General features: G+C 33.1%; 6 protein-coding genes across 8 annotated transcripts; 3 read left to right on the top strand and 3 right to left on the bottom strand.

Annotated features, from left to right (window-relative positions):
* Nucleotides 1-12: 12 nt before the first annotated feature.
* LOC116772459 (lipid droplet-regulating VLDL assembly factor AUP1-like) lies at nucleotides 13-3696 on the bottom strand. 2 transcript variants are annotated; one of them, XM_032664659.2, is made up of 8 exons: nucleotides 3484-3696; nucleotides 3236-3402; nucleotides 2986-3098; nucleotides 2642-2715; nucleotides 2361-2494; nucleotides 1821-2014; nucleotides 1516-1660; nucleotides 13-1044 (listed from the first exon to the last, which is right to left on the bottom strand). In XM_032664659.2, the coding sequence occupies exons 1-8, from the start codon at nucleotides 3519-3521 to the stop codon at nucleotides 779-781; spliced, it is 1131 nt and encodes a 376-aa protein (XP_032520550.2). In that variant the 5' UTR covers nucleotides 3522-3696; the 3' UTR covers nucleotides 13-778. The 2 variants fall into 2 exon arrangements, with proteins under 2 accessions (XP_032520550.2, XP_061378284.1); XM_061522300.1 differs by having other exon boundaries at nucleotides 2361-2482; nucleotides 3484-3684.
* Nucleotides 3697-4024: 328 nt separating this feature from the next.
* Nucleotides 4025-6853, top strand: LOC116772536 (tRNA N6-adenosine threonylcarbamoyltransferase). The gene is made up of 6 exons (XM_032664757.2): nucleotides 4025-4256; nucleotides 4650-4871; nucleotides 5378-5528; nucleotides 5853-5959; nucleotides 6055-6221; nucleotides 6521-6853. The coding sequence occupies exons 1-6, from the start codon at nucleotides 4142-4144 to the stop codon at nucleotides 6761-6763; spliced, it is 1005 nt and encodes a 334-aa protein (XP_032520648.2). The 5' UTR covers nucleotides 4025-4141; the 3' UTR covers nucleotides 6764-6853.
* Nucleotides 6854-6990: 137 nt separating this feature from the next.
* On the bottom strand, nucleotides 6991-8394 carry LOC116772537 (GEL complex subunit OPTI). The gene is made up of 4 exons (XM_032664758.2): nucleotides 8187-8394; nucleotides 8009-8112; nucleotides 7785-7914; nucleotides 6991-7625 (listed from the first exon to the last, which is right to left on the bottom strand). Exons 1-4 carry the CDS (start codon nucleotides 8286-8288, stop codon nucleotides 7575-7577), a joined length of 387 nt encoding a protein of 128 aa, XP_032520649.1. The 5' UTR covers nucleotides 8289-8394; the 3' UTR covers nucleotides 6991-7574.
* An 843-nt stretch (nucleotides 8395-9237) lies between these two features.
* Nucleotides 9238-14882, bottom strand: LOC116772520 (mini-chromosome maintenance complex-binding protein). Of its 2 annotated transcripts, XM_032664737.2 has the most exons (10): nucleotides 14610-14882; nucleotides 14341-14523; nucleotides 13908-14261; nucleotides 13481-13718; nucleotides 11558-11675; nucleotides 11222-11401; nucleotides 10648-10891; nucleotides 10148-10312; nucleotides 9449-9698; nucleotides 9238-9362 (listed from the first exon to the last, which is right to left on the bottom strand). In XM_032664737.2, the coding sequence occupies exons 1-9, from the start codon at nucleotides 14712-14714 to the stop codon at nucleotides 9495-9497; spliced, it is 1791 nt and encodes a 596-aa protein (XP_032520628.2). In that variant the 5' UTR covers nucleotides 14715-14882; the 3' UTR covers nucleotides 9238-9362; nucleotides 9449-9494. The 2 variants fall into 2 exon arrangements, with proteins under 2 accessions (XP_032520628.2, XP_061378338.1); XM_061522354.1 differs by having other exon boundaries at nucleotides 9238-9698.
* A 203-nt stretch (nucleotides 14883-15085) lies between these two features.
* Nucleotides 15086-16630, top strand: LOC116772692 (U1 small nuclear ribonucleoprotein A). Its single transcript, XM_032664957.2, has 4 exons — nucleotides 15086-15305; nucleotides 15465-15703; nucleotides 15962-16227; nucleotides 16361-16630. The coding sequence occupies exons 1-4, from the start codon at nucleotides 15302-15304 to the stop codon at nucleotides 16518-16520; spliced, it is 669 nt and encodes a 222-aa protein (XP_032520848.1). The 5' UTR covers nucleotides 15086-15301; the 3' UTR covers nucleotides 16521-16630.
* Nucleotides 16631-16989: 359 nt separating this feature from the next.
* Nucleotides 16990-24291, top strand: LOC116772493 (integrin-linked protein kinase). The gene is made up of 8 exons (XM_061522206.1): nucleotides 16990-17256; nucleotides 18237-18402; nucleotides 18919-19103; nucleotides 20036-20205; nucleotides 20543-20688; nucleotides 21368-21589; nucleotides 21968-22156; nucleotides 23216-24291. Exons 1-8 carry the CDS (start codon nucleotides 17168-17170, stop codon nucleotides 23402-23404), a joined length of 1356 nt encoding a protein of 451 aa, XP_061378190.1. The 5' UTR covers nucleotides 16990-17167; the 3' UTR covers nucleotides 23405-24291.
* Nucleotides 24292-25808: the final 1517 nt, after the last annotated feature.

The raw sequence follows: 25808 nt of genomic DNA on the forward strand, positions 1-25808 counted from the left end.
ATAAAATAAGTATTTTTGGAAACAAATATTTTATTTATTATATTTAATTTTAACCTAAACAAGTGTGGAAGCCAAAGGCAGGAGATGCAAGGAGCGGAACAATACAGGTTTGATCACCAAGTGGAATAATTTGTTTGACCTCTACTACACGCAGCCCCGGTGCCGCCGGCGCGGACACACTGTACACTAGTATTCTATAAATTTGGCTTTTCATTGGAACTATCCACAAACATTATCCGATCACACTACACGCATTAACTTTCATGTTATTATCAGTTACGTTTAGCTGAGGCTGTTTCGTTGAAGCCCGTGTCCTTCGTATGTCCTTGATGTTTAATTAAATTTGCTACAAATGAGATCTAATGACTAAAGAAAATAAGTTTAACACTAAACAAAAATCTCTGCAAAGCCCAATTCAATCAATACCAACATACACTGGGCTCCTCAAATAGTAAACTAAAAAGAAATCTAAATTACTGATAAGAAATTACTTATGATGTGGTTCAACGACGAAGCGGGTCCGTGGTGCCTTAGACTAAGTTACTGATTTGGAAATTGGTACCACAATGATTAGCAAAAATAACATTTCACAAAAAATACACGTCCAGTGACGACACGACTGTAACGATTCCTGTACAGTCCGGTTACTGGACGCGGCCGCTATAAAAATATATTCTTCACCCATTCATCACAAACATCGCAAAACAGAAACAGTTTCACACAAACACTGCACCCTGGTCCACCACAAACGTGTTCGCGCGAGGGTCGCAGCCGGGTATCAACAGTTCATGGCGATGTTCAGGCCGTGTTTCTCTATGTACCGGTTCCTGGCCTCCGCTATCATCTGGGCTTTCCTTTCTTGGAAGCTCATTTGCCTCTCTTTCGCCGACTTGGGGAACACTCCTGTAGGTGCCGGCGTTACATACTTCGCTGGTGCTTGTGACGTGCTGGGTTGAGGTTCGACGACGGGCTCTGCTTCAGGAGTGTAAGGCACGAGACCTTCGAGGAAGTTTGTGATCGTGACATCCACACTTCTCGTTTTCTCTGCAGAATAAATTTTAATTTAGTTCTCAATGGTATGTTCTAAAATCGGTAAAGTATAAATATTTTTCCTACTTGTAATGCCTATATAAGGACGGAAAAAAAAAATACGTTTTCGTGAAATTTCTCAATCATTAAATATTAAGGATGAATACTTATAATGACATATACATTAATGGCGGGACTCAGTCTATATTATAGATACTATAGTCTGTGACCATGTTTATAGCTCTTTGAAGGAAAATATACTGATATTTTTTAACAAAACTTTCCAACAATGTAGTTTAGCATGAGAGTATAATTGACCCCATCATACCTTGGAGTCTGCAAGAGATCACATTGTCTCTGTATATTGTACGGTACCTGTTGCCGCGTCTCAAACACGATAGATGTCGCTAACGATTGATTAACATATCTATTATATTGAGTACACATCACTCATTGACGAAAATTAGTTATATATATATGTCTCACCAAGCTCCCTGATAATATCTCTAAGCGGCACTGCTGGCAGTACTTCCTTAACACGGGCTGCTTCCGGAGGCGGACGTGACGTCACACGGGTCACACGACCTCTACGAGCACAGAGTTGCTGCCAAGTATACTCTGTTGCCTCTATCTGAATATTATAAGTAAAAAAATATTATTAGTTTTTAACTTAGATTGTAATATCACTGTCATAATGACAGCAGCTAACAATATATAACTGACAATATATATTTTGTTAAAGCTTCTACAACTAATGAAAGTGTTGTCAAATAACTATTGAACAAAATCACCTTCAGAGCTTCAGCAATTGTCGTCCTAATGTTATCCACGAAACCATCATCGGTTCTCTCCAAGCATGGCAGTAACTGAATGGTGTATACTGAACATGGGGTCATTAGAAACCATAGCGCATCCCTCCACGGAAAAACGGCAGCTTTGTCTACAGCTCGGTGAACTGTGACATTAGTGAAGGGTCGTTCCACACCTGAATGGTAATTATAAACTAGTAACATAGTCTATCTTGGTCGTGTTGGCGGTCAAGGTAACAAAACATTCACTGTGTAGCGGTTTCAATAAAAAAACACAGTTTAATCTATTAAAATATTGGAATCTAAATCTTCTTCAGGAACAAATAGAAAGAATGTTTCATCTTATCAGGCTGTGATCATGCTTAGTACACAGCAGTTGTAACATCAGCTAAAATGTGCAACAGAAAAAAAGCCGTAAATCCCGAAAAAAGGTTTTATTAAAATATGGACTTGCAAACATCTTCTGTATTACTAAACTTGATTTATTATTTTTAAAGTAAAGGAATATTGTATTCAACTTACTAATGGCAACAGGTTGCACTTTATTGCCTATAGGGAACGGCCAGTCTGTGAACTTCAGCAGGCCTCTGCTATTTGTCGGCCCTCCTTCCGGTTGAAGCAGAACCGGCTTGCTCGGAGTTTCACTGAAATGCTGCCTACAAGTAAGACATACAACAACAGTACTGTTATGAATATAGTCAAGGGACAAATTAAATATGGAAGTATGATTCCACATTAAATATTGTATTCACGTATATACATTAATTACTGACAATCTAATGTGTTTTAACTTGACCACTTACTTCCTTACAAATTGTGAAGCACTTTTAATTCCCAAGGCGGATGCAAAAAATGGAGGCACCTTCCATTTTCTTAGCTGAAAACATTTATGCTAATTTATTTTTAATTGTATGATTTTGTGACAACCGACTTGACATTTGTGTAGGTCATGGTTCATTATTGACTTCACAAGGCTGTATTGAAGGTTACAGATTTCATTTAAAACTATTTATAGGTTTTTAACTCATATTTAGTTGTACATACACTAAAAGACTATTTTAAAACATTGCAAACTAATGAACATTGTTTATATTAAATTAATTAAAATTTTATTATAATTTAATTCAAATAACACTTTTATACTAACACTTATTGATCCGAGCTTGTGTGTTGCTGCCAATGAATCCATACAGGATACATAGTTTGATACCAGAATACTACAGCGCTGATCTCGGACTCCTTTCACTTTTACATAAACACCTAAAATTAAATCAACACATTCCCAATTATTTAAGTTTATAATTATTTTGACCAGATTCTGTCTCATTTAACTTGGAATTCGTTGAATAATTTCAGATGAATGTATATACTTAATGAGTCTATGAATTTTCACTAACCAAAAGTCCAACAAGCTAGAGTAGATAGAACATGTCTAGCTCCTGGTTTATCGTGCATTATAATCGATGCAATCCATAGTACTAAAGCCAAAACTATTCTAATGCACATAAGCAACACACCGAGTGGTAAATATAATAAGAATTGAAGAACATTGTCACCGTTAAACCTGCAAAACGTATAAAAATATAGTTGAAAAACAACTTACACCAGTCACTTTCTCTAAAACCATTAAAATATTTTATAATACCTTTCATCATTAGTAAGTTTGTCAACTGTTAACGCCATGGTCTTATTTATATTAAAATATTGATAAATTACATAAGCAGATGTTTATAAATGATTAATCTATTTAGAATTTTCTTGAAAAATATGAAATATTATGAATTAAACTGATACGACACCAAATACAGATTACAAAGTATGAAAGTACGATAATTATATCTATCCTTCAGTCACAGACTCGTGTTGCAAGATTGTCAAGTATTTGATTTTGTGTGACAAGTCACGTAGATTTCAAATGTAAACATTCATTTAATATTCAATCATATATTCAAATTTTAAAATGTTTAATGATTAAAAGACTTCTATAGATTCCAATTTTTTATATTTACTAGGACAAATTACAAATTTATTAGGTTTTATTACAGCAAAAAAGAAAGATCCAAAATTAATTTAATTTTTTTTCATTTTCTTATGTAAATGTGTTTTTATAATATTTTAAAAAGTGGTTATTAATTTGACCTTCAATTTTAATTTAATGAGAAGTAATTTATATAGAACTTCTGATTTGACAAGTGTCAATTTTTCACCAATGTTTTGAAAACAGAAACGAAGAGTGTGGACGGAGGGTTATTAAATTGTAAAATACATTAACTTATATTAAATTTTTCTACACATATTTAAATATGGTCGTAGCCATAGGGTTTGAAGGCAGTGCCAATAAATTGGGAATAGGGATAGTAAGAGATGGTGAAATACTTGCCAACGTGAGACGAACCTACATTACACCGCCTGGAGAAGGTGAAATTATGTTACAACTACGAAATATTTCATCCAATTAATTAAAGGATATTTTAATTTAAACTATATTATCAACGGAACTTTAATATCAAGAATTTTCGGAAAGGAAATTATATACAACAGGCGTATAATGCTTATCCATCAATAGCGCGAAAATATCGCTAATGTGTTTCAATTCTTATATCTATTAATAGGATAACCGAAATTTCATTTTGAGTTTATTTATTAAAAACCGTTATTAAAGCCTGGCGTCAATTAGTCAACAACAACAATAACTTTAATCAGTAGTATATTTCTTTAAACTTTAAAAGAAGACATAAATCTCAACTTTCGATATTACACTTAATATTGTTATTTTTCATTCGTTATTTCTACTTTACAACTTAATTGCAGGATTTCTACCAAGGGAAACAGCTGAACATCATCAGGAAAATATTCATGTAGTACTTAAAGAAGCTTTGGAAGCTTCCGGAATAACTCCCGATGATATAGATGTGGTCTGTTACACGAAGGGGCCAGGTATGGGTGCGCCACTGATGGTCTGTGCTGTAGTTGCGAGAACTTGTGCTAAACTGTGGAAGAAACCCATTCTTGGAGTTAATCATTGCATAGGCCGTATCCTTTTCTTCATTAATCTAGTAATATGCATTGCTATAAATATATCTGTTATTTAGATCTACTTTGTGTGATCACAGTTACTTGCAAAGTAACAAAAACATCTCTTGAAATGTAAAAAAATGAAATACTTTTGCATAGTTGTTTTGTTTTATTTGTACTTGCATAAGTTTCTGGATGCCATTCTAAATTAACTTGTTATGATTTTTTTATGAAACTTAAATTTCGGTTAAGACATTGGGACTATTCACTCTCTTCTTTTCCCTGCTCTGGTTCCACTGTATGTGTGTTCAGCACAATATGTTCTCTTCCATTCTCGCCTTTTAGCCATTATCTCAAGGGTCACCCCTTTCTTACTTATGTCATCCTTCAGTCAAACCATCCATCTTTTCGTAGGTCTACTTCGGCCTAAGATAAGGAGGGATATGTGCCCTCCACATTCACATCACTATTCTATACTATAAAGGGACTATTCACTATACAATTATTTTCTTATTATAAATCAGATATAGAAATGGGTCGTCTGATAACAAAAGCACACAACCCTGCTGTTTTATATGTGAGTGGAGGCAACACACAAATCATAGCGTACTCAAGACAGAGGTACAGGATATTTGGTGAAACTATTGATATAGCCGTTGGAAACTGTTTAGATCGGTAATTACTGTGTTATATTTAGTAATCAAATGTAGAACATTTTGAAGAGCCTCAATTCCCTTTCTTGTAATTTATGTGTGAATTTTATATTTGTGCCATGATAACTAGTTAAAGAATTTTAATTTTGTATTCCGAGCAGTTATAACTCGGGACAATTCTGCAATAAGAAAAAATTCTTGTAATCAGTCTATTAAATTGTACAATTCACGTAACAATAAGTTATATGTCCATTGTATTCAAATTTCAGCTTTTTTGTTTGTTGTTCTTGAGAACGAAAAAAGATCCACTTTAGTTAATTGTAACAATGTTTAATTTGCACCTCAGGTTTGCTAGAGTATTGAAACTATCAAACGCACCGAGCCCTGGATACAATATTGAACAACTAGCAAAGAAAGGAAAGAAATACTTACACCTTCCATACTGTGTGAAAGGTATCAAAAATTATGCAATTGAGATATTTACTCTGTATACTAACTAGTATATATTTACTACAGTATACTTTGTCATGTAATTTTTCGAATTCAAGGCATGGATGTTAGTTTCTCTGGTATACTTTCATACATGGAGGATAAGATCGATGATTTGTTAAAAGAATACACCCCCGAAGATCTTTGCTACTCATTACAAGAAACTGTATTCGCAATGTTGGTGGAAATAACCGAGAGGGCGATGGCTCACTGTGGATCTGAAGAGGTGATGGTTTGGTTTTATTTGATTACTTTGAAGACACAGAAGCATCAGAAACATAAGACATTGCTACTAACTTGCATGTAATTCGTTATTTCATTTAAGTCAAAATACTAGCTTCTCATATAAGAAACATTAACTAAGTCTTTTTGTAATGAGACTTATTTTAATCCACAAACCACATAATAAATTATAAACATTAGGTAAATATTTAAATAATCTATTATTTATAAGTGTGTAGTAGTAGTGTACTGTAGAATATTTGAAAATAATCATAACCAAGAAATTAATGTTCCTTAATTCAGGTTCTTCTTGTCGGTGGAGTGGGATGCAATCAAAGACTTCAAGATATGATGGAAGTTATGTGTAAAGAGAGACAAGCAAAAATATTTGCTACGGATGAAAGATTTTGTATTGACAACGGTGTGATGATAGCGTACGCCGGATCACTGGCATTCAGCAGCGGAGCCAGGATGGAATTCAAAGACACCACCATAACACAGAGATATAGAACTGATGACGTCTTAGTGACCTGGAGAGATGATTGATTATGTTATAAGTAATAATACTTAAGTAATAACCCATAAGGGTTTTTTAACTAACATAAAATGGTATGTGAATATAATATAGCCATCATTTTAATGACTTTAAATATAACACTTGCAACCGTTACCTGAACTCATACTTAGATAGGAGTTCCTATAATAAATGAATTGTTTCATAAGGCTTTATCTAATATAAGACAATAAATTATCAAAAAATAAAATATACTTCATAATAAAACAACCATTATAATATTTGTTCAAAATAAACTCACAAGTACAGGGTCCGATCATGCCGGAGGTACGTTTACAAAAATTACGAAACACTACAGCAATGGTGATGAAATAAAATGTACATATCCCATATTAAGACAATGTAAAACTTAACAATTAATTATTCACTTAAAATGTACAGTAGATAATAAATCTACGCAGATAATGTGTTCATTGAATAGGAAAAAAATAAATATTTGTTTGTTTACATAAACGAACACAACCTTTCAATACCGAAAAACTAAAATAAGCCATTGTTCACACTCCAAAATGATCTCACAATAAAACATTGGCATTACATCAGACAATAACCAGTAATTCTTAGCGGCATTATTATTTTTTTAAACAAACATACAAAAGTCAACTAAAATTATATTATTAATAAATTAACCGATGTGTATTATTATATTTTATTATAACTATTTTCATATTATTGCGTGTTTCTGATATAGTACAATTGAAAATCAACATTTGAGTACATCATGTTTTTGTACTAAACTCTGTAAATATCTTAATTATATTGCTCTACTGCAAATTTTTTTTTTCATAAGCTGCTATTTCCATGTAAACCGGTATACATTATAGTCCAGGTCACCTAGAAATTAAAGAATTTTATTTATTTTATGTACCTTAAATATTCATTTAATAAATTTAAATCAAAATAAACTTAATGTCATTAAATCTTTCATGTTACATCTCAGTCATATTTTAAAGTTAATATAATAAGTATTGATAAGTGAAACAAACTATCTACCAGGAAGCCAGCGAATGAGGTCATAAAGCCCTCTTTGGTTATTTCCCACATTCCTCCAAACTCCTCTTCATCAACATTATGAAAGTTGCTGACGTAGATGTAAATAACAGCAGCATTCAAAACCACAAAGCTAAAAGAACATGGAAAATTAATTAGTTTCATCACTTTGCGTGAATAATTGACAATATCATAGAAAATAAGATTTAAATAAATTATAATCTTACAGCAATAGACCGAAAAGTCCTTTCAAAGGCAGAATGCCCCAGCACAGACCTAATATTATGCCTAACGCTTGTCGCATCCAATAGATAACATCCAAAAATTCGTCCTACAAAATAAAATATTTAGTTTCACAGTTAACTGATTAAATTAAAACGGTCTCGTGATTACATTTTAACTAACCTTGTCTGGCCATTCACTGTCTGAGGATAATGCTTTCTTCCAAATCGACTCGCTTGTTTTAGTTTTATTAGAACCATCAAGTGATCTGTTTTTAGTCGTCATAATTAAAACTTATGTTTCTGTCTTGATTTAATAAAAATTTATTTAAAACTGCAATCAATAAACAACCATTAGCCGAATATTGTAGAATCTTACACGTCACTGTCAATAAGTCAGTGAAGTCTGAATATTGAACAGATAATACAGGATACTGATCATGGTCTTAAGTTTTCCGACTACTATTCTTACTCTCAGTAAATAGTTTTCAAAATTAAATGATTTATATATATGTAATAAATTTCAAAAGTAAATATTCTTTATATTTTATATAAGTCATTTATTTCAAATTATATTCGAAGTCATTCGATTTTATGAAATATGCGTTACAGGAATTATTTAATTTTAGGTCTTTAATCATAAATTAATAAACACAATATTCTAAATGCTCTATAAATAATTCTTATATTTTTTATAAATACTAAGGTACTTTTTTCCCTTAATTGATTTTCGGGTATTATAGAAATATTTTGATTGCTAGATGTTTCGTACATAACAAGTCAATAAAAATTTTATATTTATGATTTAATGACTGGGTATTGAATACCTAGATTGAAATAAGTATTGTACATTTCTATGCGTAGAAGACTCACAGCGGGTAGGAAAAAGACTAATTAATATAACAAGACAGTTATCCTGTTTAAGTGATGCATCTATTGCTAAGCCTCGCTGTTAATGGAGAATCGTTTAATTTTCTATTTATGTATATTCAACTTCAATTTTTGCTATTTTGTAAGCAGCAAAGTTCCGAGACGTTACAGAAACTAACATAATTTTTTCGACTTGTCTTGTTTTGGAGTCGCTTAACGACACAAGATATATCAATTTTTTTGATGACGATCCGAAAACTACAAGTGATTATACATCATCATATTAATTCAGGTGGCATAAATTTTAATAAAACAAAAATAAATCGACCTAAAAAATTTGGTGCACATTGAAATAAAACAACATGTAAAATTAAATAGAAAAACGCTAATTTTATTTTTAAAAAATCTATCACAAAATATAAATTACGCAATGACGCTCCGGAATTCAGCCTAGAGACAAGACGTCAGCCAGTGTTGCCACTTCAATGTTCTTAAACAAAATGAAAAATGAATCCAGCATCGATTTCCAGGCTAAAATGATTAGCTTCTTTATACGATTAGAAATATATTACGTACAATTTAATTCTACTTAATCAATACAGATCCTTCGTATACTAGTGTGTTACAAAGTGGGCGGTCTGCTCTTGAGGCGGGCCAGCCTGTCGTTCTCCATGGTCTTGGTGATGCGCCAGCAGTCCTCGGTGAGCGTGTCGTGTCCTCGCGACAGACTCACAAGCCTGGCCAGCACCAGCAGCCGGTGAAGGTCGTCAGCCGTCACGGGATCTTCGCTTTCGTTTCTCATCTCTATGAAATCTTCTTCCACGAACTGTTATCGTTGGGAACAATAATATTACGTTGTGACTTCCAAACAACACTTGTTTAGTTTGTCTTGTTATCAGAAATCAGTTACGTGTTAATCGGGCAACCGTCAGCTACATCTAATGTCTTCGTTATGATATGTATCTTCATAATACATACAATTGTCATATCTTCATATGCAATCCTACCAGAATGTTATTCTAATTCCTAAACTATATTATTTGAAAGTTTCATTAAAATCAATTCAGTATATTTCAGATGCAGGCACACAAATCGTATGCTCACAAACTTTCGTATTTATAATATTCGTAGGCCTTATTGTTTATGAAAATAATAAGTTAATGAATCGAGATCAGCTTCTGGGATGAGTTTAACAAAATTTTTATTACTAAAATATTATACTAGAATACCAATACAATATAAATAATGATATCTTCGTAAATAAAAATATGCTACCTGTAAGTCCTCACTTATAGAGTACTTGACGAGCTTCAAACTGGTGATGTATGTCCTGATGGTGGCCATGATGTCTTCCTTCAAGTAGTAAGTGGCCGCTTCCACGATGGCTTCAAATATCTCCAGAGATGACTTCTCCGGGCGGAGTGATATATGATAGTCACTCTACAAGCGAACAGCGCTTTATTACTGATGTTTCCTTTAGTTTTGAGATTTTTTAATACTCAGTAAGTATTTTTTTTGTATTTTTTGTTATATTTTATATAATTTAATTAAATACTGAGCGAGCTACAAGCAGCCATTACTCAATACGATTTTAATATCATATTGAGATTACGTTTCAAAATAATTCATGCTGACAATTTTTATTTTAATTCAGAGGAAAATTTATAAATCTTTGACATTAAAATAAAAAGCGAGCTGCGAGCTGTGACCCGAGACTCAGCACACGGCGAGAGTGTAAATATAGTATAAAAGTGCCGACGTGTCCGGCGACTCACCGGCAGTAACGACTTCCCCTCCGACAGAATGAGCACCGATATGTCAGAATCGAACTCCATTTTATAGTATTTGAAGTCATATTCGACTTTTTGCGTTTTGATCAAACTGCCGAGCGCCGTGATGTTGCCGACCCCCGCGGCGTCCAGTCTCCCTTGCTGCATCTGCGTCTCGTCGAGCACCAGGTGAGTGTCCTTACTCAGCTGAAGGATTCCACTGGTCAGTCGGTTGCACTCGTAATCTTTCCTGTGATTTGTACACGTTTTATTTGGAAAGAAAAAATTACGTCGACTAGGATGAAGTATCTAGTAATATTTTTGGAACTGACAAACCTTGCGGGATATCGAAATTATTTTAAACAGTACGAGCAGTGTCACGGACAAACAAATATAACTATAGAAAAAAAACAAAAAAGAATTTGAAGTTACCTAATTTATGTGACAGTAAAAGAGATAGGACATTCAATACTTTTACCTGGGCTTAAAGTTAACGAGTGTGTGACATATGTACTAAGCTGTAAGCTGTTCTCTATATGAAGGGTAATATTTAAAGCAAATAAGTATTAATTTCACTAACTTTGGTAGTAATGCCATGGTGTTCATATTGTCCACAGTGAGCGGGAGGTAGTAGCTCTTAGTGACAAACTGTTTGATGATGTCATACAGCTGTTTGGCATAGTTTGGATATTTCTGGGTCGGCAGGTTGGATATGTTCAGACAGAACTGGCCCAGGGTTATGGTGTCCTGACGGAGATAGCTGGAAATGAATTTAGAAAATTATTTTCTGAATCTCTTGGGAACAATATCAGTCTAAGTGTTGTTCAAAACAAATGTCATGTATCTCTTATCATGTTATAAGAACTAAAAGAAAACTTTTTTCATAACGCTCTTGTACCTTGTATCTGATACTTACACACTTGATATCAAGTGACAAATAAGATACTCGGCAGCCAGCTGATCACCGAGTAATAGTTCCGTGAGAGCTTTCAGTAAATGTTCACGAGCTATGTTTGCTTCATTGAGAATTTTCACTGAAACCAAAAAAAAAAAAAAATCAAACATAACATTAATATTATAAAGCCATTATTATATTTGTCATTTCTTCATAAACCAAATTGTTAAACTAATTTCTTAAAGAGATCTAAGACTTTCGCGAGTTTTATTCATTTAATTGAAACTAATATTTTTCGGATGAACTACGCGGATTTTTATTTTTTAAAAAACTACATAATCCCGACGTTTCGGTTACTTTGCAGCAACCGTGATCACGGGCAGACGAGGTGTGAATGTCTGTCAGTTGGTCCTTGTTATGTATCACCTACCGCAATCGATTTCTTAATTTTCTGGCGTACCGCTCTGGATGCCGGCAGAATGCGCTCACGGTGTCGCGAGGTCCTGCGGTGTGGTTACGGACATGGGATTTTATATTCTTAAGAACGGGGTCCCAGGTGTTTGATAGATTCCAGCCATCTTCTCTATTGAAATTGGGGTGTTTTTTAATTTCAATAGCCTCGCGGATTAACCCCGGTATATAATTGTCTTCACGAGCGAGGATTTGAGGTTTATCAAACTGAATGTAGTGGCCTGGTTTGTCCATTGTGTGTTCACACACTGCTGACTTCGACGCGCGCCTGTTTTTGATGTCTGAGATGTGTTCTTTAACCCTAGTACCGATGCTCCTCTTCGTCTGTCCAATGTATGACAAGCCACAGTCACAGTCGAGTTTGTATACACCCACTTGTTGCAAAGGAATGTTACTCTTGATTGGTCTCAAGAATTGGCTCACTTTCTTATGTGGTTTGTAAATAGTTTTGATGGAAACCTTCTTCAAAATGTTGCCTATTCTGTCAGTAACTCCCTTCACATATGGTAGTAGCTCAGGTTGTCGTTCAACTGTGGGTGGCTTCAAGTGGTTCTTGCGATGCTGGCGGGGCACGGGCAGGTTGTTGATGGTGAGAGCATGTTTTACATGCTGCAGCTCGGCCTCTAAGTGGTCAGCATCACAAAGGTGTTTGGCTCTCTGTAACAAAGGTTTGCCAACGGTAGCTAACTGGTAACCCACACCACCACCCTATCCAGGTCAAACTCCAGTACAAACTCGATTGTGACTGTGGCTTGTCATACATTGGACAGACAAAGAGGAGCATCGGTACAAGGGTTAAAGAACACATCTCAGATATCAAAAACAGGCGCGCGTCGAAGTCAGCAGTGTGTGAACACACAATGGACAAACTAGGCCACTACATTCAGTTTGATAAACCTCAAATCCTCGCTCGTGAAGACAATTATATACCGGGGTTAATCCGCGAGGCTATTGAAATTAAAAAACACCCCAATTTCAATAGAGAAGATGGCTGGAATCTATCAAACACCTGGGACCCCGTTCTTAAGAATATAAAATCCCATGTCCGTAACCACACCGCAGGACCTCAAGACACCGTGAGCGCATTCTGCCGGCATCCAGAGCGGTACGCCAGAAAATTAAGAAATCGATGGCGGTAGATGATAAATAACAAGGACCAACTGACAGACATTCACACCTCGTCTGCCCGTGATCACGGTTGCTGCAAAGTAACCGAAACGTCGGGATTATGTAGTTTTTTTAAAAATAAAAATCCGCGTATTTCATCCGAAAAATATTAGTTTCATTTAATTTCTTAAAGAAAGGTTTAATAAACCCATACCAACAATTTTGTCCTGAAAAATCGTTTTTGAAGACATGAGCAAGAAATTGTTTGAATGTATTAAAGTTTAACAGAACATAACTTAACTGTGATTACTACCAAATCAAGTCAGAAATAAAGTCATTGATATTAATACAAACACTAAGTTATACCTTGATCGACTTCCTTCACTAATGGGTTGCAATGTTCCAGCTTTTTAACAAACACAGCATGTAACCGCGGCACTAAGCTGGGCGGAGGGTTGTGAGTTATAATCTCCACTTCGGTCTCACTAACGGGTTCCAAAGAATTCTTCTCTTGGAACTCTCCAGACAAAGCCGGATCCACGGACAGGAACCCAATCACCTCTATCATGTCATTCAGCTTGAGATTGTCGTTTTCATCATAAATCTTTAGAAAGAGGAATGGAACACATTGATTATAAATTTACAAGCGATGGGTCAAAAAACATATTCCATTTCATAAGTACAATTAATATGAATAATTTTTTTTATCATATTGTAACCAACATCTCAAACATTGATAATATTTATATAAAATTTGTTTTATAATTAAAATTACAACAAAATATACTCTCACTTTCACAATACAGGATTTGCTGGCTACATCAGGCAAAGGAAAATTTAGAAGATGCTCTCGGGATACAACATTAGAAGGTTCACTTAAATCCTCCTTGGTCCTTCTTTCTTTACTGGACCCTTCATTTTCTACTTCCATCACTTCTGAACTCTCTTCAGTCTCGTCGTAGGTTCTCTTAAGTTTAGTGGGCTCTAATCGTCTGGAGGTGTTTGGTTGATCCTCTAGATGTTTAAGATGATTCTGCTCATCCTCAAGCTTCTGAGCCCATTCATTATAACCGGGGAGTGATATTATCACCATGGTCTGACGTTGTCCACTCTTAAGATTTTCTGTGTAGTTTATTCTCTCATTTTCCTAATAAGAGTTTTAAAGTTTAAATCTAATCATGTCTGGATTATAAACTATAATTGGTTCTTGTAATGTGTAATACTACCTGTATGTGTGCGGTGTCTGTATATTTTCCAGTTTTAATTTTTATCTCATTGGTAACTGTATTTAGAACTTCAAAGTGCTCAAAATAGAATTCTGTGTTATGCATGTCTTGTACCATTCCGCGGAAACGGACTAACTTACCGTCTGATAAGTTATGGGATGCATTTGAATTTACCAATGGAATCTAAAAGGTTAAGCAGAGGTCAGAAAATCTGATAAAGGTTTATAACAAGCCAGAATTCTTGTAGGTGGATTTCATTATCCTTTTACCTTATTCCAATTTGGTAGTTTTAAAAGTTTTTCTTTCCATGACTCCTCATTTGCCATCCACAGCTCAGGAGTAACAGTTTCAAAATCTTGGCAGAAATTATGCATTATTATTGTTAAAAAAAGTGGAAACAATGAAACCTAAATTAAAAATTATTCATCGATAAGAAAACTATTGAGAAAGCAGAGTGTGTCCCTTAAATGTTTTTATTTATTTAGTATAATTATTTATGAAAATAGCGCGCGAAACCACAATTATTCAATGTTATAAATGAAGGTTTATTGTCAAAACTTAATTGTCAATACAATTTAGGAAAGATACCATATCAAAATACCATTAAGAAAAATTTTGTGAAGGGTTTGAAAATATACTTTCTTTAATTACAAATATTTTTTGTTTATGATGAAGTTTGGTATCATTATTAATTTTATTGATACAACAAGTTTTTGATGTTATTTTAATTATTATAACTAGCAACATTTAACGTTGGTGTACGCTAAACCCAGTCTATACGGCAAATAGCAGTTTAGGCGAAAATAAACTACAACGTAAAGATAATACTTAGGCGGTTTTAATTACTATTTAGTATTTACGACGTTCTGACACAGAATCTGCAACTTACCTACGTACCTGTTACGTGCCCTACCCTGAATACGGAATAGTGAATAGTTGATAATTGTGCCATCATCTGAAAATGAGTAAGTATTTAACATCTAGTAATAAAATTACCGCTTTCGCTGTTTGGGAAACTTTATATTTTAATTAAAATAAACACATGAAATACCTCATATTGTATACGCTTGCTATATCTTGTTTTATCATTAAGTCTGTCATAACCTCAATACTCAAATTTACAGCTATGGACATACGGCCGAACCACACAATATATATAAACAATCTCAATGAAAAAATTAAGAAGGAGGAACTTAAAAAGTCCCTCTATGCTATATTTTCTCAATTTGGGCAGATTTTAGAAATCGTTGCACTGAAAACACTCAAGATGAGGGGTCAAGCATTTGTTATATTCAAAGAAATATCCAGTGCAACCGTCGCTTTGAGGAGTATGCAAGGATTCCCATTTTATGACAAACCTATGGTAAATAATTTTAATAATCTGTTTATTTAGATTATTGAAAGTAGCAACTGTGTGATATTTATAACATTGTGATTAAAAATGTGTGGAAATAACAGTATAGTATCTAAGTTAACTTTGCTATTAATATATATTTTAATATTTTAAATCCTTATATAACATTTATAAAAGCTAAAGGCACTCTCTTCTGAGTAAAAGTGTATTCTATTTTTAACGAAATCATCAACATTTAATTAATAATGACTTTATCTTTTATTATAGAGAATACAGTATTGTAAAACTGATAGTGATGTTATAGCAAAGATGAAGGGAACCTTCCAAGAACGACCTAAAAGACCAAAACTGCCAAAAGGTTCCGACGAGAAGAAGAAAAAGAACAAAGATCCCAATAGACCAAATGTGCCTGGATTTGGACAACCAAGTGTTCTTAACAATGTTAACGCTGAACAGCCACCAAACCAAATACTGTTCCTTACTAATCTTCCTGATGAAACATCAGAAATGATGTTATCTATGTTGTTTAACCAGTAAGTATACTATCAATTTACCATTAATATCCATATAAATTACTTATTTGTTCAAGTAATTCAATCAAAACTTTATTTTGTAATATAAATATTTAATAATATTGAAGTATTAATCTAATCAAATGAATTTTAGGTTCCCTGGTTTTAAGGAAGTTCGACTGGTGCCAAACAGACATGATATCGCCTTTGTGGAGTTTGCTAATGAAATGCAATCAGCGGCTGCTAAAGAAGCCCTCCAAGGCTTCAAGATCACTCCCACTCATGCTATGAAAATATCATTCGCAAAGAAATAGTTTTAAGTTACTTCTTTATAAATAAAGATTTAAGTTTATTGAGAACTGTTTTGAGCATTGCACTACGCCTAAACAGCTCTCCGGCTGTGATTAGCCTTAAGTTTTCAAAAGGTTTTTCATTTCTTTCTGATACGTATCCTGTATCTAGAATTCGAGACAACTTCATATAAAAATGCAAGTTATTCTTCATTACACCGTTTGACATATTTCAACAACTACCTTATATAATTTTTAATTTTTGAAATAAGAATAATTAATATTGCCATAAATCGTAATTAATCGATTTTGTACTTTCATGATTTTTAATAATGAAACTGGCAACCTTACGCAAAATTATTTTTTCATATGACATCACTATGAAACATTTTGGTTAAAACAAGACAACAACATACATATCTTATTTGGTTAAAAAGAGTCAGCGAGACATCTTTTCATCTTAAAACAGTGGGATAATACTTTATTTTTGGAGATTGCGAAACTGTCAAAGTCAATTACCAAGAACCGAGTTCTATCTTAATTTCTGTTTTATTTTGTTTTAACCTTTTTTAAATGCTTTATTATACGATATTTGTAATTCGTTAAGTATATAAAACATATTTGAATACTGTTATTTAAGTTGTAATCTGAAAGAAGTGAAATCGTAAATCATGGAAGATATATTTCAATGGTGCAGAGAAGGAAATGCATTACAAGTGAGAGTCTGGTTAGATGATACTGAACATGATATGAATCAAGGGTAAGATGTACATTTTGTTCTACAAAATATATTTACGTTAGCCATATGTTAGCCCTTACTGCCATAAATGGCATCTGATCTAAGTATATCGCCCACAATAACCAAGGCCTATGAAATTATGTCAGAATGAGAGCAAAACAGACGTTATTAGTCATGGTTTTATTAAGCAAAATTCTTGGGGATTTTAAGTAAACTTAACTTAAAGTATTATAATTTATATATGCCTACAACATCAAGCATGTACATTATTCATGCTACATAGTCTTTTATTTGTGTCTAGACATCTTTTTAAAAAAAGTTATTGCACATTCAGTATCTCTTATGACTTCCATAGCAGAATCTATTTCATGTAATTTTCTATATGGATATATTAGATTAATATACATGACATTTACTTAGAACAGACAGTTATTTTATATATGTAACAGCAATAAAAATTTGTGTATGCACTAAAAAAATGTAAATGTAAAACATTGCATTGAATAAAGAAAATTGTATAATGTACAATAAATGTTTTAATGCCACTTTAAATGAATTACAAAATTATAAAAACTTGTTTAAAATTTGTTGGAGTGTATGTTTGCATAGTCTCATCTGGAATAGGCAACAATGTGTAATATAAGGAAAAAAAACAATTATTATTTATATATTATTATTATTATTATATTATCAAAAAACAACATGGGCTCATATAAAGTAATCAATATTTCTATCCGTCCAGAAGAAATAGATTTTATTGTTGTTTTGTAGGTAATTCATATTGTGAGTGAATTATGTAGTTTTTTTTTTTAAGTTTTATATAACTAGTTATTATATTATTTTATATTTTATTTAACAACAACTATATTTTTGGAAACTGAAATCATTTTAATAAAATTGAAGTTTTAAATATATACTGTGTTCCAGTAAGAACAACACAATAGTAATTTATTGTTTAAATGTTACTATTTATTAGAGTCTAAAATATTACATAAATTCAGAGATGATCATGGATTCAGTCCTCTACATTGGGCGTGCAAGGAAGGTCATTTGAAGATTGTGGAGATGTTGATCAAGAGAGGAGCTAGGATCAATGTGACTAATATGGGAGATGACACACCATTACATTTGTCAGCGGCACACGGTCACAGACCTATAGTGCAGCTGGTGAGTTATTATACCAGGAACAGAAGAATTAAATAATACTTATATAACATAGCATCCATAATATCAGAAAAAATATTAAAATGTTTCTCGTTCAATGTGAAAGATATATAAGGTCTGAGATTCAGTTCAACTTAAGACTCTACCAACTAAAATCAATGATTAATTGTGTCTCAATAATTTGTAGAAGATTAATTATTCCTTAAATCATATTTGTAATTAATTGGCTTATGTAGCAGATATTGTTATTATTTAAATAAAATATCCCTTAGACATTAAATTACATTGTAAGTATTTTCTCTTTGTGAGTTATTTATCCTTTTCCAATATAGTGGCAGTTGGTAATTTATTTTTTTGATATCTTCATTACGTCTTTTGTTTATACTTTATATTGTTCTAAATGTCTTGTTAGATAAAAAGTAATAATTTTTTTTTATTGCAAAAACGTTATTTTAATAATATTATTAGTAAATTCACCAATATTCAAGTAATGGTAACATATATTTTGTTATTTTTCAGCTCCTCCAGAACCGAGTGGATGTGAACTTCACCAATGAGCATGGTAATTCTCCGCTGCACTATGCGTGTTTCTGGGGTTACAGTGCCATCGCCGAAGACTTGGTACTATCTGGAGCACTGGTTTCACTTGCCAACAAGGATGGAGATACACCCTTGGATAAAACAAGAGGTCAACTTGTACAACGGTTAGTCCAAGTTAATATAAATCAGTTTGTAAAGTCATTGTTACTTGGTTGTGTGATGCTGGCCTGTGTGTTGTTTGGGAACTCAGCCTATTATCAGCACAGAATGTAACCTTTGTTTCTACTTCCTAATTTCCCGCTTATGTTATCATGCTGGTGTGTACCAGGCCTTAAAACTTGGAAGATGAAATAAAACTAATAATATGTAACTCTTTTGTGCAATTAGGTTTTTGAAAAAATATAAATGTTTGTTTTATATATTTTAGCATTCCATTATTAATAATATCGTAATTTAGTTCCCTCTATCTCTGTCTCTCTTTATTACAAGGAGGGTAAAATGTGTAACCTTGTTAATTGTTAATGTCCAACCTTGTTGGAAGTCGCATAAGTAGTTTCACATCAATAATGAAAAATTAATTAGAAACAATTAAATAATGTTTACATTTAAATAAATATCACGTGTCTATAGACACGCCATAATGGGTCACCATACTTGTGACGTCATAATGTTATAGCTCTTTAATAACCGTACTCATTGTACTTTTTCCTTCCTTATCAACCTCGATGAGTGAAAACTAACATTATGAAGTCACTCGTGATCGGGAATTGTTCGGGTGCTGTCAGCATGTCTTCGGTACTGGAAAGAAAAAATAATTTTTAATAAGAAATAACTTTTGAATTATTACGAAAACAGTAAAATAAAAAGAGTTTTCTCATAAAACGTATGTATATACCATCTATCGATCTGTCACATTGTTTTTTTTAAACCCCATAACCTAAAATATAAAATGACAAATCATTAATTGAGGATGCAACTCGGAAGAGACATTCAGGAGCTGGAGGAGCAAATCCTCACATTGATGAATCTTTCATTCCATATCTTTAATTTGTATATCATTCATGACACTCAGTCTTTTAATCATCTTCCATATTAGACTCCACGAGCTGGCGGTGAATCAAGGGCAAGATTTGAAGAAGATCCAATTCATAGATCGCTCATGGCTCGGCCTCAAGACGAGGAGCCGTGACGCAACCCTCTCCAGACACAAGGGGATCAACATCAGTGAACTTGCGCTACATACAAGGATCGCTGTTACACCGTCTGGTAACGTATTATATATGTGAAAAAAATTCCCAAGCACTGCGTTCGAGATTTTATTCCAATTATTATTGAGCTTGGGCGGTCGAGGTGAGCGTTTAACGCGCGTTAGATAGCGGCCCCTTAAACACCTGGGTCACAAGTCCCAGGCACTGTTGAAGCTCCTCTCCCTGCAAGGATGGACCCGGCACCCTCACGATGAATCCATTGAATGCTCAGAGGTTTCGTCTCTGATTTGGAGTTTAATTACTACAAACAATATTATTGTACTATATATATTGTAACATTTAATTTCCATTCCAAAGATGACATTCAACTGATAGTAATTTTATCAAAATTTCAGGTGAGACATGGCGCGGCAGATGGCAGAAGAATGACATAGTTGCCAAGATAATAGCAGTTAGGGAGTGTACACCGAGAATACAGAGAGATTTTAACGAGGAATTCCCCAAGTTGAGAATATTTTCACATCCAAATATACTGCCTGTGGTAAGTTTAAAATTTAATCGAACCGGAAGTCCTTTGACATTGACCTCTTCCGGCTCCTTTGAGTTTTTGTTGGGAATTTTACTCCATTCTATGTTGAAACACGTTTGTAATAAGTAGCCTTTATATTATTCGCTCCGTCCTGCCTAACGCCCTTATTGGCCTGGCAATGTTTTCCTTTTCTATCCAATCATACTTTATGTTAGCAAAATTCTGTGTGTGGCCTCAATAATATATATATATTTTCTTAGCATTCCTTATTATTATTCCCACTCGCCTCGTTGTTCTCTTCATCTTCGGCAGCCGTGTGCTGTTCATCAATCTTTATTTATTCTTCCATCATATATCTGGTTTCTTGGCCAATGTTAGTTTTGTGATTATTGGCATTCTGAGTTCATTGCGTCTTTAAAATGATTTCTCCCTATATCGTTTTTCCCTGTGTTGTTATTTGTGGTTGAATTCTTTTATTATCTTTCCAGTTTCACATGATTTTTTCAATATTTTTTTAATAAGTTGTGGTACCACGGAAACCTAAAAAATGTTTGTTGATATTAATATCATTAAGACCAAGAAGAAGTGCATCTACTTGCTATCTGATAATTGTTCTGTTTGCTTGCAGTACATACATACTTGATATGCATCCAGGCTTTCTTGTACATGGTGTATACTGTTATAATTGTAGGTGGGTTGTTGCGTGTCACCGCCATCTTTGGTGGTGATCTCTCAGTACATGTCGTGGGGTTCTCTACACGCCCTGTTGCACGACGGCGGGGGGCGAGTGCTCGTGGACGCGGGGGCTGCGGTCAGACTGGCTCGGGACGTGGCCGCCGGCATGGCGTACTTACACTCGCTCCAAAGAGACAGAGTACTACCACAGTACCATCTAAACAGCAGACATATAATGGTGAGTCACTGAGTTAATTAATGAGTTAAGTGTAAGTAACTTATATAAATTGCTACGAATAATTTCTGATGGTTATGATACTCAATGTTTGTCCTTCCAATGTTTCATATATAAAATATAATAAAATGTATTACACACCTTACTTAGCTTAGAGTGAGTTACAGTATTATATATATGACGCTAGTTAACTGATATAAAAAAATACAACTTAAAATATGTTATACTTCTAATTTTTAAACATAAAAACAATTGCAAAGGTTTTTGACATTTAAGTTGATATGATTTTTTTTTTATTTTATTATAATATGGCCTTCATCCGTACAAAGACATGGATAAGAACATTATTTATAATTAATAATTACAACAATCTATTGACAGATCGATGAGGACTTGACAGCTCGCATCAATATGGCGGACGCGAAGTTTTCGTTCCAAGAGCGCGCGCGTGTTTATCAACCGGCTTGGATGTCTCCGGAGGCGCTCACGAAGCCTAGCAGCAAGAGAAACTGGGAGGCAGCGGATATGTGGAGCTTCGCCGTGTTACTGTGGGAACTGGCCACCAGAGAGGTACGGCGGTACTTGTGACGCGGTTGAAAGACGTGACAATTAATTTGTAAATTATCTAGTATACTATACAATATACTAGAAAACAAAACCGAATTCTTTTCAACACGTATCTATATTAGATTTAAAAAATTCATAGTCGATCAAAATTATTAATAGACTTGAAGCCTGAAGTGTATTATTTTCGGAACTAGCAAAAAGATGAATTAAGCAACGCGTATCTCAAGGATTTTTCTTGTCATCTATGAAGATACGTATGCCTGTTATTACAGGCATATAGTTTTGAAAACCTTTTTCATTTTGTTGACTAAATATCTACACTTAGATTTAGTTTCCTGTTATTTTTGTGTCTCAATACGATCAAACCTTGCTCACTTATCGGATTTGGAATAAAAATGAATAATTTTGTTTCTGTTCAACGATTTATGTGTTAATATAGTGCTTACACTAGTGCTGCCCATCTCTTATGATATGTGGGCGGTCGGGACTCACAATATAACTCACACATGATCACATGATAAAATTATTCGCTCCATTCAATTTTTTACATTACGTCCTGTGTTATGTCTGCCAATATAAGTATAAAATGTTGACAGTTTTATTTCCCAGCAGTATGAAATACTTACATGATATGAATATTAATAAATTAGTATCAGAGATTACAAGTGTGGCTAAAATATTGGTATATATTTAAATAAAATTTAAGAATGTAAATTGGTACAGTTACAGAAAAACAAACAATGGTAATTTAAAAACCCAGCACATGTTGAATTTACACTAGATAACATTTAAATCACATACTGAAACAAATTATCCTATTGACCAAATTTCAAGGGACAACTTAATCTGCTGCCTTCCATCGTAACACCGACATCTTAAAGACATGGGAGTTGTTTAAGGATATATAATAAAATATATCTATAATTTATATTATATATTAATTAGGAGGAAATGTCAGCTAACAAAGTTTGTTATCAAAGTTTGCACACAAAAAATTTCAAACCAATGTCGGGACAATGTAAAATATTTCTAACAATATAAAAAGAGATCTTTTCATTCCAGATTCCATTCGCCGATCTCTCACCAATGGAATGCGGTATGAAGATAGCGCTGGAAGGGCTCAGAATTACAATACCCCCTGGCGTCTCACCTCACATCTCCAAACTCATCAAAATCTGCATGAACGAGGACCCTGGGAAACGACCCTCCTTCGAAATGATACTTCCCATACTAGAAAAGATGAAACGCTGATAAATCTTATCAAATGACGACGGTGAAGTACTTTTAGCTAACATATGAATATTAAAATCCAAATGTATCCATCACTTTTTGTAACAATGAAGTAATAACAAAGAATTCTTATCTCAGTGATGCTGTCCTGAATTTTCTCTTTGTTGTAGAACATAAATATATATGACAATAAAATATTAAAACTATCTTCAATGTTAAAAAATGTTGACAGTGCCATTACCCCTTCAAACCCTGCCACCAAATATTTTAGTTTTTAAATGTTGTAAAAAAAGGAAATGAGCATAAGTTTGAAGGGAATAAAGTGATAGTTGTACGGAAACAATCACAAAACACAAGCTTAGTTACTGCCACTCCATGTTGTTAGAAATAGGTTGTATTTTTGAAGATTTTCATTTATTTAGACTTGTATTAATTTAATTCATAAGTTTATTTTGAAAAACTAATTTATTAAATTTTATATTAATTAAAGAATATATATATTTCTCCCTAAAATATAAATAATGTTTCTCTATATTAAATAAATGTTACATTGTACTATGAATCTCCAATCACCTATCGGGTTGTTTGTGTTGCAATATATTTTCCACCAGACTTATGTATATGATAATTCAAATAAATATTATTTAGGGACAAAATTAATCTAAAAATCAATCCATTGTATGTATGTTTATTGTATAAGGAAAGCTTGTAAAGTGTAACATTAGTGTACTTGTAGCTAATAACAACATGAAAGCTTTGTCCTCATCTGTTGTGCCTTACATTATTTAAATAGGTGCCTAAGTGTCTTTACAAATGAATTTTATATACTAAAAGTTGTATTAAAATGTTATATTTTTATGGTAATGATGTAACAAAAAAATATTAATGTAATGAAGTAACAATATAAATCAGTGTTTTATTTTATTTCTGCCATTTTTTAATTTTTATTAGTTTCAACAATTTGTTACTAAAAACTTGCAATAATTATGATATGATTATGTTATTAAGATTTCCAAGACTATCCGGTTAACAGAGTTAAAGAACCACAGCAATGTGATGTGTTCTTGATGATACTTATGGAAGACCAAAATTTCTCTTCGTAAAAATTATTTTAAACTATTTAGTTAATTAGGTAAAAAATTGGCAAACTATTAAAATGTTCAACAAAGACCAATAACAACATGCTGAATTTCTGCAAAACAAATATACTCAAATCATATACAGAATCTTTGTGTTATGTATTGTCACTTAGATAATTATGTTGCTTTAATGATAAAAGACATTACATACGCTTGCGTTACAGCCTTAAGTAAATGAATAAATACAAGAACTAAATTATACACATACAAAACTCTTTCACTTCGCAACGAAAAAATGTAATGGTTAAAAAAAATTATATCTAAACTTATAAATTTATATAATTCTCCAATGTCAAGTTTCATATTTAGTTACAGAACTGATGTTTTTGTCATATAGCGTTACATATTTTGACATTGGCACTTGGCACGTTTGACATTTACGGTTTTAGATTTTATCCTCACTGGGAAACACTAATAAACTCGGATGAAGTCGTAATATAATAAAAAAGAAATAACTTCTAATGTTTACAATTCTTCATTTCGCCGTATAATTTGTTCACGTGTGGAAACTTAGTGTTTACACTAAAATTCGAACGGTCATTAAATCGATATATAATTTAATTTTTATAGAAATATATTCAATTTTAAAATACTGGGTATGGAACCAAACTATGCGAGCAGTAACTTTCTACCCAAAATCTCGGATGTCGAGTGGAAATTAGAAGTAATGACAAACACGCCAGGCGTTGGTTCCGATAACTTATTATACACAGTTGTGTTGAAGACCGATGGCAAAGACGTTCGCTTTACTTGTGGCACCCAGCAGTTACAGGACCTCGTGTACAAACTCAAAGATCTCGTGCGACATTGTGATAAAGTTAAAAATGAACTCGGTTGATGCTTACACAACAGAGAAGTAGAAATATTGCGATGATAATCAGATATTATATTCTGCCCTCTAATGTATTTATACAAGATGTTTATGTTTTGTATTATCATATAATAAATAAATGTATGGTCAAATAAGTTTATTTTTTGTTAATTTCAGAAGATATTCAACCCTGTTCTATCTAGATCTACAAATTGTTTATATTTTTGTTTTTTTAAGAAAGTCTCCATGTAAAGTTTAGGAAATTATATCTATAAACATAGGAGATAAAAGTTTAAATTTGCTTTTAGAATTCATAATAAAAATATATAAAATGTAACACTTAGTGTTAATAGACACTGATGGCAGACTTTAACTTAACTATATTTTGATCAAATTATTTTATATTTGTGATTTTGTTAATGAGGTTTTTTTACAATATGAAATTAGTTTGCTAGTCTTGTTAGAACTGGAAGAT

Source organism: Danaus plexippus, chromosome 12 (assembly GCF_018135715.1).
Source record: "Danaus plexippus chromosome 12, MEX_DaPlex, whole genome shotgun sequence".
Lineage (NCBI taxonomy): Eukaryota > Metazoa > Arthropoda > Insecta > Lepidoptera > Nymphalidae > Danaus > Danaus plexippus.